The 16,592-nt window shown below is 43.1% G+C and overlaps 1 protein-coding gene across 1 annotated transcript in view; it reads left to right on the forward strand.

Moving 5' to 3' along the window:
- The window catches only part of hydin (HYDIN axonemal central pair apparatus protein), an 888,678-nt gene that overhangs the window by 790,584 nt on the left and 81,502 nt on the right, over positions 1 to 16,592 (forward strand). The window contains exons 74-77 of the mRNA XM_060837518.1: positions 262 to 486; positions 8,779 to 8,917; positions 13,366 to 13,531; positions 14,787 to 14,934. Of these exons, the coding sequence (XP_060693501.1) occupies positions 262 to 486; positions 8,779 to 8,917; positions 13,366 to 13,531; positions 14,787 to 14,934 (678 nt within the window). The remainder of the gene's footprint in view (positions 1 to 261; positions 487 to 8,778; positions 8,918 to 13,365; positions 13,532 to 14,786; positions 14,935 to 16,592) is intronic.

The following is a 16,592-nucleotide window of genomic DNA, read 5'->3' on the forward strand; positions in this document are numbered from 1 at the left end:
TACAGTCGCGCGGACGAAGACTATACTGACATACACACATTGGCAATCAGGCTAGACAAATACTTGGAATCATATTTAGATACTGAGTCACACATAGATGTATGAGCAGAACACACACACGCTCATATTTTATTTCAGAGGAAACTTTGGAGGTGCTAAAACTCACAATAATTGCACAGAACTTAGTAATTGCAAAATGTTCAAGCACATGAGGAAAAGTTTTCATATTTATGAATTTTTCTGTTCCTTTTATTCCCTTAGCATTCCAAATTTGAAAGCGGGGTTGCAGGACCGAGTGGTAGCCGTGAAGGGCCGCAGCCTCCTCCCATTCTGCCATTTTGAGCTGGAAGACTCTAATTACATCAGCGGAAACAGGCGTAACCCTGAGTTAAGTGGCCCGAGGGGTGCTCCTCCAGGGGTAACCCTTGACCCCAACACACGTGTCATCGAATTCCAAGCTGTGGGTGTGAACACAATCAATCGGAGGTATGACAAAGTAACATCAAATTGCATCATTCCATGAAAACGAATTTATATGTTTTAAGTGTATTTAAAATAACATCCTGTTGTAGGGTTAAACAGCATGGAAACAGACCCTTCGGTCCAACTCATCCATGTGGACAAGATAATCTGACCTAATACTTGTCAGCATTTGGTCATATTCCTCTAAACCTTTCCTATTCATGTACCCATCCAGATGCCTTTTAAATGTTGTAGTTGTACCAAGCCTCTTCTACCTCCTCTGGCAGCACCATCCTCTGCATGAAAAAGTTGCCCCCTAGATCCCATTTAAATCTTTCCCCACTCCTCCTCAGCCTATGCTCTCTAGTTTTGGACACCCCTACCCTGGGGAAAAGACCTTGACTATTTGCCTGATGAAGGGCTTATGCTCGAAACGTCGAATTCTCTATTCCTGAGATGCTGCCTGGCCTGCTGTGCTTTGACCAGCAACACATTTGCAGCTGTGATCTCCAGCATCTGCAGACCTCATTTTTTACTATTTACCTTATCCATGTAACTCATTATTTTATAATGAGGTCACCCCTCAGCCTCCGATGCTCCAGGGAAAAAAAGCCCGAGCCTATTTAGCATCTCCCTATAGTTCAAACCGTCCAACCTTGGCAACGTCCTTGTAAATCTTTTCTGAACCCTTTCAAATTTCACAACATCTTTTCAACAGCAGAGAGACCAGAATTGAATGCAGTATTCCAAAAGTGGCTGAACCAATTTCCTGCACAGCTGCAACATGACTTCCCAACTCCGATACTCAATGAACTGACCAATAAAGGCAAGCGTAACAACTGCTTTCTTCACTTACCTGTGACTCCGCTTTCAAGGAGCTATGAACCTGCATCCCGAGGTTTCTTTGTTCAGCAATACTCCCCAGGACCTTACTATTAAGTGTATAAGTTGCCCTGATTTGCCTTTCCAAAATTAGCACCTCACATTTATCTAAATTAAACTCCATCTGCCACTCCTCGACGCATTTGCCCATCTGATCAAGGTCCCATTGTAATCTGAGGTAACCTTCTTCGCTGTCCACTACACCACCAATTTTAGTGTCATCTGCAAACTTACAAAGCATACCTCTATATTCACATTCAAAACATTTAGTAAATGATGAAAAGCAGTGGACCTGGTCACTCTTCTGTGCTTAATGTATTGGTAGAATCCCATGGAATCTCCTTAACCCTATTTGCCAAAGCTATGTCATGTCCCCTTTTTGCCCTCCTGATTTCTCTCTTGAGTGCACTGTCACTGCTCTCTTCGCATGATCACTGAGGCTATACCTGACGTATGCTTCCTTCTTTTTTCTTGACCAGTGCCTCAATTTCTCCAGTCATCCTGCATTTCCTACACTTCCTAGCCTTGCCCATGTATATACTAACAGGAACATGCTGTCTCTGAACTCTCGTTAATTTTGTTGTCTTTATGCCAAGAAAATTCAAGGCTGCTTTCTGCCATTAGCATCTGTCCCTGTTTCCTGCACACAACCATCTCAGAGATAAACGAGAAGTCTTACATGGAAGTTCACAGCTCAGGACAGGTCATTCAACCCAACAAATCTATGTTGGTGTTTATTCTCCACATGATCCTCTTCCCAGTTTCTTCACCTACCTTTATTAATATATCTTTCTATTCCATTCTTCTTCACAACTGTCTAATTAGTGCTTCAATGCATGTATTGTATTTGTATTGTGTATATCCACATCACTCCATTGTATTGCATATATTCACAGAGTTCCATGTCCACATGGTCTCCAGATAGGTATTTCTCCTGAATTTCTCATTTAATTTATTGATGATCTCTTATATTTGTAGCCTTCATTTGGGGTCCCTGACAAGCAGAAAATCTATCTTTGTCTACCTTATCAATACCCTTCATAATTCTTCTTCTCATCGGATACCTCTCAGCCTTGTCACTCATAGAAAGGGATCCCCAGTCTGGTCTTTCCTGTTGTTTAAGACTGATTATTTTATTTCTCTAGCTGACCTCTTTTGACCTGTTATAACTTCCATGACCAACATATCTTGAGATAGGACTTGAACCAGGACTCTCTGGTTCCAGGTCTGAGACAGGAACACTGTCACTGCTTCAAATAAGACTGATTTGAGACTGGTTTATGTTATCTCTTGCCGCTCACGGTCTAGTTCAGTTTCTGGTCAATAATGTATTTCAGGGTGTTGATAGTGGGAGTTTCAGTGATAGTAATGCCATTAAAGGCAAATGGAGGGGCAATTCATCAGCAGATCTTCAACAAGTTGTTTGAAATCAGCAACTTGCCGTGTGGAAACCGCGGTACTCTGTGACAGTGAGACAACATTCAGTGCTGAATAACCTGCTATCATTCAACACACAGCATATTTGTGTCGATACAAAGTGCAACTGCTATTAGTTCTTTTTGGATGTGAGCAAAACAAGTGGAAGAAATGGGTCCCTTTTGGTGTCCATTGCACTTTCTACACAATCGCATCCTGGTTCCTCAGTCCAGTTCTTCTCCTTCCCCCAGAAACTTACTCATTTTTGTTCTTTTTCCAATGTTTTATTTTCTGTTCTCTTTTAAACATTGTCATGGATTCTGCTTCCAGTTTGGCTTGTGTGAGGAGGACAAGTAAATGTTAGTTCGATTGCAGGCAGATCTTCATGTGAGCAGTGATAAGCATTTGAAATGAGCATCTGGGAACATTCATAGAGGCAGGAACCCAGAAATCGTTCAGGAAACCATTGTGTGTTACAATAGGGTGAATAAGGCTTCAGTCTGTGTATGTGAGATAAACAGTGATTAATGGATTTCCTCATCAGTTATGATCGCACGATCCCTTGCTTGTCAAATCACTGTTTTTGATTCCATTCTAGATTAAGCATATTAATTGTGAAGCTACACTGCCACCTGCCAGTAATGAAAATGCAGCACTGAATGCCCCATCCTGCTTTTCAAATCTGGCATATAATTGGAACTCTCATTTTAAATTAGTGGATATTCTACACTTTAATCAGAAGCTGCTTCAATTAAAGATTATTTTGTGAAGGTCAAGCCCTTTCTAAATACTGGGAGGAAATAAATGTAAAGGCAAGTCACCTGAGACTCTCCCCACTCCATCTCCCACTCCCCGCCTCAACCCCAGCAACATATCTCTGGGAGGGTGATTCTCATTCACAGAATCCTGGAACTGGTCCTAGGCTCATGCATCTTTATTAATAACCTTTCAATCCATCAGAAAATCAGAAGTGAAGTAGAACTAGGAGACACAATTTAAACTTGGGGCTCTTCCTTTTAAGGTCGAGATAAGGAATTATTTTCTCTTAGAGGGTCATGGGTCTTTGGAGTTCCCTTCACCAGAGAGCAGTGGGGGCATGTTCGTTGAACATTTTGGACAGACACTTACAAGGCACCCAAAGGTTATAGAATCTTAGAATCGCTACAGTGCAGGAATTGGATAATTGCCCCATCAGGTTTGCACAGATCCTCTGAAGATTATCTCACCAGACTCAGACTGCCACTCAATCCCTGCAATCCTGCAGTTACCATGAATAACCCGCTTAACCTGCGTATCCCTGGACACAGTGACACAATTTAGCATGGCCAATCCACCTCATCAGCACATCTTTGGACTGTGGGAAGAAACCCATGCAGATACAGGTAGAATGTGCAAAGTCCACACAGACAGACAACCGAGGCTGGATTGAACCCAGGTGCCATGAGACAGCAGTGCTAAACACTAAGCCATCGGGAGGCAAATTGTGGCATTGAAACCACAGTAAGATCAGCCACGATCTTATCAAATGCTAGAACAAGCTTGAGGGGCTGTATGGCCTACTCAAACTCCCCTTGTTCTTTTGTTTGCACAATGTTCAACACTATGCATGCCTCTTCAGATACTGTAGCAATCCATGTTCAAATACAGTAAGACTTGAACAAGGTCCAGGCATGAGCAATACGTGGCAAGGAACAAGTTCCAGGCAATGACTATTTCCAACTAGAGAGAATCCAACTGGCTCCATTTGCCTTTAATGACATTACTATCACTGAAACTCCCACTATCAACATCCTGAAATACATTATTGACCAGAAACTGAACTAGACCGTGAGCGGCACAGTGGCACAGTGGTTAGCACTGCTGCCTCACAGCGCCAGAGATCCGGGTTCAATTCCCATCTCAGGTGACTGACTGTGTGGAGTTGGCACATTCTCCTCCCCGTGTCTGCGTGAGTTTCCTCTGGGTGCTCCGGCTTCCTCCCACAGCCCAAAAATGTGCAGGTTAGGCGAATTGGCCATAGTGTTAGGTGAAGGGATAAATGTAGGGGAATGGGTCTGGGTGAGTTGTGCTTCGGTGGGTCGGTGTGGACTTGTTGGGCCGAAGGTCCTGTTTCCACGCTGTAAGTAATCTAATCTAGACCAGTAATATTGTAACGCCTTACTGGATAATGTGCTACAAATCAAGTTCTGCTATTCCTGGAGATATCACAAAAGATAAAGATTTTGTCAAAGTATGCAACATTCCCAATTTACCATGTCCTTTTAGACCCAGCTTGACAGAAAGCATAGTCCAGGTTTCTAGTACCTAACCAGAATTACTATATATTACAAATAGATAGAGTCCAGCTACAGGTAAATCATGATGAACCACTCACATACAACTCAACTAGTTCAAATTCTATAAACTCCCCTTACCCTATATACAGACACAAAATAAAACATGGTGTTATTAGACCATAAGTCAAAGGAGAAGAAACCATTCAGCCCATCGAGTCTGCTGTACCATTTGATGAGACCATGACTGATTTGATAATCTTCAACTCCGCTTTCCTGTCTTTTCCCTGTGAAACTGCCATTATGCATTCAAAATCTGTCTTATCTCAGCTTTGAATATACTTAATGACGCAGCCTTGAACGTCTTCTGTTGTATAGAATTTCACAGATCCCTTACTCTCCAAGACAACAAATTCCTCCTCATTTCTGTCTTAAATGTGCGACCTGTAATTCTGAGATAATGCTGTCTGGTCTTGGGCTTTCCCAAGGGGAAACAACCCCTCCACATCTACCCATTGAGTCCCCTGAGAATGCTGAATGAACGAGAGAAATAATATGAAGACTGTTCAATTGGTCCCTGTCCATTGAGTTTGCTGAGATGATCCTTTGGGCTTTTCAGGTCCAGTTGACCTTTCTCTGACATGCAAGAGGCACAGAATGACTTGTTCATAGTTAATAAATTATCTGCATTATTGGATGAAAGCAATGGTCAAAGCAACTGATGATAGAAAATAAATTGCCATTTTTCAGACATTAGGTATCCATTCACCCGCTCACCTATCCCACCATATTCATCTTCCTTTACTGATTCCATTATCATAAGATCCAAGACCCAGTGTCTGGGGAACTTTGGGCCTAAGCATTCAACCATTCAATTGCAGGTAAAGTGTGAACAAATTTCCAGATCCTTGTGTTAGTGTGAAAAGTGGCCTTTCACATCTAGACCCATATGTTCAGCCCAGTGGAGGATTTATTCTATGGCAGGATCTCTCCACTTTATCCAAGTTGCAATGGTCTCAGATAACAATGTTGCTGACACCCAATTCAGACCATCATGACTCAGTATTTTGTACCAACTTGAAAGGCCCTTGCTGGGTTCCAGTGGGAAGCTTTATCCACTAATTTAAATGACACATGTCAAGAAATAATTGCTCTTCAGCTGAAAACAAACACTAGCCTATTATCTATCCTGTCACAAAGATCCTTGAAATGTGCCACATAATTAGCATTTAAACACATTAAATTGTCAACATGAAAAATATATTCAGAAGGGGAAAAACATCAAGGGACCAATCAGTAAAAAAATGCTGAAAATGCACACTATGCTGGTCAGTATCTGGAAAAGGAAACTTGCTTAATGATCTGGGTATTATGATGTAGAGTGTAACCATCAAACTATTTTTCATATATCTCCAGCAATTTCATATTTATTTCTAATATTTGTTGACTTTTTATCAGAAATACGAACATTAACTGGTGGGGTGATAAATGATTTTAGAATCTTAATTATTGCCTGAAAATCTCTCTGTCATCTATTTGCATCTCTCTCTAATATTTAATGTTTAAGTGAGTGAATGTAGTATTAATTTGGAAAGTGCAGAGCAATTAAACACTTTTCATCCAGTGTCAGCATCAAATTAGGATCTCCATTGAAGCCGACATGATGGGTCACATTTTCATTCCCGAGGCTGATAGGGGAGTTGGGAGGCTACCAGGTTTACCACAACCACCTTTGGAAAGTGTTTCTGTCAGATCTGCTTTTTGCTCTGTAGGGGATTGGAGGGGATGTGTAACAAGTGGAGATGTAGTCAGGCCTGCCAACACCCAGATACAGATTGTAGCAGCCACAGGTTGTCAAGTGCCAGTCAAGTGTTAATTCTTGATGCCCTCCCAACCACTGACCTCCCCCCCACACCCCTGCCAATGACTCATGAAGCCCCATCCATGCCAACTGAACCCCCATCCAGCCCAATGTCAACTCTCCAGCCAGCCATACCATAACCCCACGCATTCTCAGATCAAAAGAGCACCAATTCATGTCCCCAACCTATTCACACATGGCTCCTTTTTACCCCCGTGCCAACCTATACCAGGTCTTGCTCCCCATCCGTCCCTGAAGCCCAAAATAAATCTCAAGCCAGCTCAACACCAACCCAATGTTAATCTCTGCCATTACCTATCACTCTTACCTCCAGATACTCTGTGTGCCAACTTAGTGCCAGGCCATTTTTTCCATCCACCCTTTCACATCTGAGAGGAGAAAAGCCAATCAAATAACAATTCATGAAAACCCATGCCCCCATCTCATGTTCTTTGCCCTTAGAGCCTCCATGCCAGTCTCCTAGTATCTAATATGGGCATACCTGTGGAGGCATATTGTGATGGAATAAAATAATGGTCTAATACTTCCTTCAATCTTCATTATAAATGAGAAAACACTCACAAATTTAAAAGTCCTGCAAGTATCTAATCAAATAGGCTTGTACTCATAACCTCATACCAACAAAGGCTAATCTGTTAATAACCTCTTTGAGCTGTTACGTTAGCTGTATATATGATCCCCTTCCCTGCCTAGGATAATTGTAGGTTGTGGAAAGTGTGAGATAATGTGGGCCTCTGTCAATAAACAGTTATTGGGACAGTTGAAACATATTGGTTTTCAGTTTTCGTTTAAACAAAGCAAACTTACTTTTTCAAACTTTTAAAAGGGCTGCGACTACATTAACTTCACAAACTGTGTTTTTATTCACCAGTCACCATCAGAGGCAGGCTACAGTTTTCTTAATCTTAAATGTTTGGAATTTAAATAATCTCTGCCACACCCATAATCCTGGAAAAAAAGCAATGAGTTGGGACAGACACCACCATTCGAAAAGCTTCCTGAGTCACCACACCTCCTTGAAAATCCAGCTCAACACTTTTCTTTTTGTCATGTTAACATTACCATATTTCTGAGTTAGACAGATGAAAAAGAGAGACTTGTGCTTGTACAACAATCTCTGTAAACACCAGACAAATGAAAATGCTGTACAAACACTGAAATACTTTGAAAGGGCATAGACACTGTTGTGACAAAGTACAAAGAACAGAAAACAGCACAGAACAGGAACCGACCCTTCAGCCCACCAAGACCACGTTGACACTTGATGCCTTTTTAAACAAAAACCTTTTCCCTATACACTGTCCGTATCCCTCTATTTTCTGTCTATTCATATATCTGTCAAGATGCTTCTTAAACATTGCTATTGTACCTGCCTCCACCACCTTCTCTGGAGTGGAATCGAGGCACTTATCACCCTCTGTGTAAAAAAAACCTGCCTGTCACATACCTCAAACCTATGTCATTTTTCCTCATTCCTGAAGAAGGGCTCACGCCCGAAACGTCGACTCTCCTGTTCCTTGGATGCTGCCTGACCTGCTGCGCTTTTCCAGCAACACATTTTCAGCTCAAACCTATGTCGCCAAGTAATTAATATTTCTACCCTGGGAAAAAGACTGTGCCTGTGCCTCCCATAATTTTGTAATGCAGAAGCACTAGTGTCTAACTCATAGCTGTCTTCTAAAGTCATGCTTTAGCCATCTGTTTAATGGTTAACTTCAACTGCCTCACATTTATTAGCATGCTGAAGCAGGGCTAATTATTACATTGGTGCTGAATTTATTCTGTATATCGTATGAACAGTAGATGAAGTGACCATGTTAATTGCTGTTCAGATTGAAATAAATATCTATTTACTCTTCTTAGGTCTTTTTACATAATGAATCCAACAAATACTGACTACTCCTTCCAGTGGGTGTCTGAAAGTGCACCAAATGTACGGGTGCAGCCAGTCTTCTTCTGCCTGACAGAGAAAGGATATATTGCAGCAGGGAAGAAGACCGAGGTTAGTTCAGACAAGACTCTTACTCTGTCTGTGCACAGATTTATGTAGCACCTTCAGTGTAGTTGAACATCGCAAGGTACTTCCAAGATGCAAAATCAAAAAACTTTTAACATCAAGTCACAAAAGGGTATATTAGGACATGATGAGAGCCAAATGGAAGTGCTAGACAAATTAAAAATGAGAATTAGATGAGCAGAGATACTTTGTCTTTAGTGCTGGGGGAGGTTAAGTTGGGTGATGAATGGATTTGAACACAAGGACACGAATGTTCAATTCTCAGTACAGCTAGTCAGCAAGCCATTGTACAACAGTGAGAATATGGGTGATGTTAAAATATAGAAACTAGGAGCAGGAATAGACCAGTTGGGCCTTTGGGTCTGCTCTAGTATTCAACATGGTCTTGGCTGATCCTCTATCTCTGCATTATGTTACCGTTTTCTCTCCATACCCTGCGATGCCTTTAAAATCTAAAAGTGTATCTATCTCATGAATCTATTCAATGACTTGGCCTCCACAGCCTTTTTTGATAGAGAATTCCACAGCTTCAGTGAGAGAACAAAGTTCTCCTCATCTTAGTTCTTAATGGCCAACCCTGTATCAAACTGAAAACAAAAAATGATGGAGATCACAATGGGCCAGGCAGCATCCATGGGGAGAAAGCAAGTTATCATTTTGAGTCCAGCTGACTCTTCACTTGAGCTAAAGCTTGCTTTCTCCCTATGGATGCTGCCTGACCTACAGTAATTTGCTCCTTCATCCTGTATCTGTTATCCTTACTTCTGGACTCCTCAACCAGGGAAACATCATTCCTGCACCTCGTCTGTTCATCCCTCTTAGAATTGTATACATTTCAATCAGATCCCCTCTCTTAGCCCATTCTTCAAATATTCCCTCCTTCGAATCCTCCCACTTCCTCCAGATGAAAGGGGCACTCGTATGGGCCCCAGCTATGCCTGTCCCTTTGTTGGCTACGTAGAACAGTCCATCTTCCATAATTGCACCGGCACCACTCCCCACCTCTTCCTCCGCTGCATTGATAACTGCATTGGCTCCACCTCGTACTCCCGCGAGGAGGTTGAGCAATTCATCAACTACACCAACACATTGCACCCTGACCTTAAATTTACCTGGACCATCTCGGACATCTCCCTCTCCTTACTGGACTTCTCCATCTCCATTAATGACGACCAACTTGACACCGACATTTTTTACAAACCCACCGACTCCCACAGCTACCTGGATTACTCCTCTTCCCACCCTACCTCCTGCAAAATGCCATCCCGTATCCAAATTCCTCCACCTTGGCCGTATCTACTCCCAGGAGGACCAGTTCCATCACACAATACACCAGATGGCCTCCGTCTTTAGAGACCGCAATTTCCCTTCCCACATGGTTAAAGATGCCCTCCAACGCATCTCGTCCACATCCCGCACCTCTGCCCTCAGACCCCACCCCTCTAACCGCAACAAGGACAGAACCCCGCTGGTGCTCACCTTCCACCCTACCAACCTTCGTATAAACTAAATCTTCTGCCACCTACAAACGGACCCCACCACCAGGGATATATTTCCCTCCCCACCCTTTCCCGCCTTCCGCAAAGACCGTTCCCTCCATGACTACCTGGTCAGGACCACGCGCCCCTACAACCCACCTTCCCGGCCTTACACCTTCCCCTGCCACCGCAGGAATTGCAAAACCTGCGCCCACACCTCCTCCCTCACTCCATCCAAGGCCCTAAAGGAGTCTTCCACATCCATCGAAGTTTTACTTGCACATCCACCAATATCATTTATTTTATCCGTTGCTCCCGATGCAGTCTCCTCTACATTGGGGAGACTGGACGCCTCCTCACAGAACGCTTTAGGGGACATCTCTGGGACAGCCGCACCAATCAACCACACCGCCCTGTGGCCCAACATTTCAACTCCCCCTCCCACTCTGCTGAGGACATGGAGGTCCTTGGCCTCCTTCATCGCTGCTCCCTCACCACCCCAATGCATGGAGGAAGAACGCCTCATCTTCCGCCTCAGAACACTTCAACCCCAGGGTATCAATGTGGACTTCAACAGCTTCCTCATTTCCCCTTCCCCCACCTCACCCCAGTTCCAAACTTCCAGCTCAGCACAACCCATGACTTGTCCTACCTGCCTATCTTCTTTTCCACCTATCCACTCCACCCTCCTCCCCACCTTTATCCTCTCCCCCACTCACCTATTGTACTCTATGCTATTTCTCCCCACCCCCACCCTCCTCTCACTTATCTCTCCACCCTTCAGGCACTCTGCCTGTATTCCTGATGAAGGGCTTTTGCCCGAAACGTCGATTTTACTGCTCCTCGGATGCTGCCTGAACTGCTGTGCTTTTCCAGCACCACTGATCCAGAATCTGGTTTCCAGCATCTGCAGTCATTGTTTTTACCTCGTTGATTCCCCAAAGAATACAGGCCCAGTTGAACCATTCTCTCCTCATTGGGCAATCCTGGTATCCCTGGTATCAGCCGATTGGACCTGCACTGCACTACCTCTCTATGGCATATATATACTGTCTTAGGTAGAGAGACCCAGAATTGTACACAATACTCCAGGCGTAATCTCACGAAGACCCTGTATAATATCCCCATTTCTGGACTCAGATCCTCTTGCAATGAAGACCAATGCAGTGTTTGCCTTCCCAATTGCTTGCTGCACATGCCTGTGTACTTTCGTTGAAAGGTACTTGGTGCAAATATGGATATAAGCAACAGAATTTGAGATAACTGAAGTTTGCTGAAGGTGGGAGGTCGATAGGAACCAAATGGGAAAAGGACATTTTCTGGCAGTATCTGAAGTTTGAATGTGTGTTTCATGGCGTGAGCAGTCATGCTCAGCATGTTACAGACAAAAAATATTCTAGTAAATGGAAATAGATCCTTCTTAGTGTTTTCCAGTTTATCGATTGAAAATCAAACTGAGCTGGCTTCGATGGCATAATGCCTTCACTAGTATTAATCACTGAGACCAATAAAGTCCCAGCTCCCAAAATATACCAGGCAGGACTGAAATTGAGGATGTTCCACCTGATCTCCATCCAGGACCACACTGGGAAAGCAATAATTGAGACGAGAAACTGAGGACTGCTCCAGAATGAATTCCTTCAAGGAAATGTCACTAACAGCCAATCAGGAGCAGAAATCCAGCACAGGAGTACTGATGCCAATTGTAGCATCTATTAGCCAATTATGAGACAAGTTAAATCATCCCATTTCTTATATGATCCTACCCTTACAACTGGCATAGGGAAAATGCTGGATGCGATTATCAAAAATCAGGATTATAGTGGGGCACTTCGGTTAGTTCAACATAGTTAGTTCAAGGTTTTGTGTTAGAGAAATCATGGTTAAGCAACCTATCAGACTTCTTTGAGGAAGTAATGCATGTGGATAAGGGGGGAATTGGTGGAGTAGATTTTCAGAAGGGAAAAATATATAAAGCGTCACATAAAAGGTTATTGCATAAAATAATACTTCGAGATTGACTGTCGAACAAAAAGCCGAAATTAGGCATAAAGAGCCTTTTCAAGTTAGCAAACCTTAACAAGTGATGTGCCACAGGAGTCCATGTAGATCAGCTGGGATCTCAACTGTTCAGAATTTAGGTAAATGACGTGGATAAAGGGATGGAAGAATAGTTGCTAAATCTTCTGATTATACAAGGGAAAGTAGGAAAGTAAGTTGTGAAGAGAACACAACTAGGCTTAAAAAGTTAGGTTAAGTGAGTGGGCACAGATCTGGCAAATGGAGGACACTGTGGGAAAATGTGAAGTGTGGATGATGTCCACATTACATCATATGGTCACTAAATGAGCCACCAGGGGGTGCTTGATTACTACATTTTGATTTATGAAGCCCATTGTACAGTCCACTGATTGGAAGAACCATTAGGTGAACCTAATGATTCTGGATGTGCTGTGTAGTAAATGTAGCCTACAAATTGGCTCCAGATCAGCTCATGTCATAGCCAGGGTCAAGTTAATGAAAACCCACAGAACGTCTAACTGTGATAATTGCTAACTACTTCTAATTTGTAAAGAGGCACTTTAATCAGTAACACAACATTAAAATCTCTGCAGTGGTTTGAATGTAATCAGGGACTATACAATAATTTATTTATTTTTAGGCTTCCAGCGTGGGAGAAGTGTGCTGAGCTGCAGAAATGAGAATCCGATTAAGGAAATAAATATAGGTGATGGTAGTTTTAACAGCAGCAAGGAAATATCTTGTCTGACTTCAAAATCCTATGCAAAGTCATGTTCAACATCTTTTTACTTTTGCTTTTATCTTCTAAACCCGCGCCGTGATGTTTTTGATGTTTCACAGATGTTGGCGTTAAAAAGATGTCATTAGCGATGGAGCACATCAACCCATCTCATCACGATGGATCTTGTATTAATCACTTACCTGTCTCCTCAGGTCAGCTTTCAGTTTGTGCCTCAGCAGCTGAACATCACTGAATCGTTCTGGAGTTTCATCATTCCAGAGCAAAATATCACCGTGCCATTCCTGTTATGTGGCAACACGAGAGAACCTGCTGTCTCCTTTAACCGCTCCCACATCAACTACAAATTTGTGTTATTAGGTATGCGTTTGAATTTTTTGACTTAATTTTGGCAGAACTTTCCCCTGCCTAGATATGATGCAGAAAGAGTAAGATACTTGTGCTTTCTCCCACCATCTTGGAAATTAAGGTCTGGGTTAGAAAACCTATGTTTGAACGCGATCACGAAGTGTGCGTTGATGCTGTTTGGCCAGAAGAACACTGACAGACAATATAAAATAGAAACTTAGGTATGAGAACAGGAGTAGGCAATTCAGCCCTTCGAGCCCGCTCTGCCTTTTAACATGATGATGGCTGATTTTAATGTGGTCTCAATTCCACTTTCCTGCTTGCTCCCCATAGCCCTTTAGGTTTTCACAGAAATATATCTATTTCTTTCTTGAATCTGTTGATTTATGGGGCAGTGAGTTCCAAAGATTCACAACGCTCTGAGAGAAGTAGTTTCTCCTCATTTCAGTTTCAGTACACAGTTCTGAGGATAGATTGAAAGCAATTGGGACTTTTCATCTTGGAGTGTAGAAGACTGAGAGGAGCTTTGTTAGAGGTTTTCAAAATCAAACGCAGGCTGGATAGAGTAGATAGGGAGCAATTGTTCCTGCTTGTAAGAGGAACAAGAACAAGAGGACAGAGATTTGAAGTGACTTTCAAAACAAGGCAAGGTCTTACACTCAGGGTAGTTAGGGTCTGGAAGGCATTTCCCGGAAATGTGAAGGAGGCAGGTTCAAATGAGGCAATCAAGAGGGCACCGGATGGTTAGTTGGAAAGGTATAGTGTTCAAAGGTATGGGAAAAAGGCAGGGGATTGGCACTAGGAAGGAATGCCATTTGAAGAGCCAGTGTAGGCACAATGGGACTGAATGGCCACGTGCTGTACTGTAACACATATGTAACTGAGTTATGCAGATCTGCTCCACTTAAGGTCCTTAAGCAATCAATTAACAACCAATTTTCCCGACAGGTTTTGTGGGGTGGCTGGCTTCAGTTTGTTCTGAGCTGACGGTAGCTGGGGGGCAAAGCCAGCTCCTGAAAGTTACCCTCTGGAAGCAAAAGATATGGAAAAGTGAGAACTATTAACAAATAAATGCCAAGCAGGTGGACACATCATTGCCACATGCAAAGTGTGGAAAGTATTTAGTACATATATAATTCAATGATGAGAAAACACCCATAATGCTCCTCACACTTCAGCTGAAATTCCACAACTCTCCTCTGGATCACAAAAGTATCACCTGGCCCCTGGCTACCAGTACCAATGCTGTTCCTTGTGTTACCCACAGGCTACAAAGCGCATGAGACCGTCAACATGATTAACAATGAAGCAAGCCCACTAAGTTTCCATTTCAGAGAGGAGACACTGCATTCAGAGGCTTACGTGTGCAAACTTTTTGTGGAGCCCATGGAGGGCATTGTTCTCCCTCACAGCAGGTATGGAAATCAGCCAGAACTCAAAAGCCATTCAGTGGCTCAGTGAGCTTCAATGTTCATGCTGGCAACAATGAAACAGTCATTACCCATGAAGGCTATTGTGTATGATACTCCTTACCCATTACTCATGAAGATCTGTGTTTAATAATCAGAACATGGCTCAAGTTTGTTGGTCTCTTTGGGATGGTATCTTGTTGTTTGGGAAGGTACCGAGTGTCTTTTTCTCAGCCTTGATTAAGGAAATTCTCCATGGATTTTCCATGGATGACGCTGAGGCTGAAAATCCAGTGGCATGTGGATTTTCTAGGAGCCCACAATGGCTCGGTGATGGTACTGCACCTCTAAGTCCCAAGGTTATATGTTAATGTTTACTTAGAAACCTGAGCACATCACTCGGGTTGACAGCTCTGTGTGGTATTGACAGAGTGCGTTTTTATTTGTCACTCCTTTAGATCTAATTTAGTGGAGAGTATAGACTTTCTGTCTGATGTCCTGGTCAATAATTATTCCAATGCCAATATTTAAATTACACAGTCATATATTTCACTGCTGTTTTGGTGTTTTGCTTTCTTCTCCAAATAGTATATTGCCCAGCTGAACCTATTCCCAGCTCCAACACGCTACAGCTAGGACCTATACACAGCATTGAGATGAAGAGTGTGGTGCTGGAAAAGTACAACCAGTTAGGCAGCATCTGAGGAGCAGGAGAGTTGACTTTTCGAGCATAAGCTCTTCATCAGGAATGTTGGGGGGTGGTGAAGAGCCCAAAGAGTCTGAGAGATAAATGGGAGAAGAGGGGTGGGACTGGGGGGATGATAGCTGGAAATGCAATAGGTAGATGAAGATATGGGTGAAGGTGATAGGTCAGAGAGGAGGGTGGAGCAGATAGGTTGGAAGGAAGATGGGCAAGTAGGACAGTTCAAGAAGGTGGTGTCGAGTTGGAAGGTTGGATCTGGGATAAGATGGTGAAATCCATTTTGATCCTATGTGTTTAGAGGGTTCCCAGGTAAAAGGTGAGGTGTTCTTCCTCCAGGTGTCTAGAGTTTGGCAGTGGAGGAGACCAGGACTTGCATGTCCTTGGTGAGTTGGGAGGGGGAGTTAAAGTGTTTGGCCACAGGACAGAGAGGTTGTTTAGCGTGTGTCCTAGGGATGTTCTCTGAAACGTTCCACAAGTTGGCGTCCTGTCTCCCTAATGTGGAGGATACCACATCGAGAGCAACGGACACAGTAGATGACGTGTGTGGAAGTCCAGGTATATCTCTGTCGGATATGGAAGGATCCTTTGGGTGCTTGGACGGAAGTTTGAAGTTTATAATTTTTCTTCCTGATAAAGCCTCCTGGACTCAAGGTACAGCTATCTGCAGCCAGCACCTACATAGTAGCTGAATCCACCAGTTTACAATATGAGTGATGAAAGGCAAGTGAATCACAGAAACAAAATAAGGCCAAGGAGATGTCCAACAGAAACTGGAAGCCAGGAGTTTCCTTAAAGCAAAATCAGCACACAATGCAGCCAAGTAACATCGGTGAAGTGGGAATTGATGAGGCTGAATTCTAGACAGCAGTAACTAGAATTCTGTTCTCTCCCCTGACAGAATGGCCTGCATGTGATTTGTAACTAGCAATAAACTGGAGTCAGTTTGTAATCTTAACAGGAA

This window comes from Hemiscyllium ocellatum, chromosome 17 (assembly GCF_020745735.1).
Source record: "Hemiscyllium ocellatum isolate sHemOce1 chromosome 17, sHemOce1.pat.X.cur, whole genome shotgun sequence".
In the NCBI taxonomy this organism is placed as follows: Eukaryota; Metazoa; Chordata; class Chondrichthyes; order Orectolobiformes; family Hemiscylliidae; genus Hemiscyllium; species Hemiscyllium ocellatum.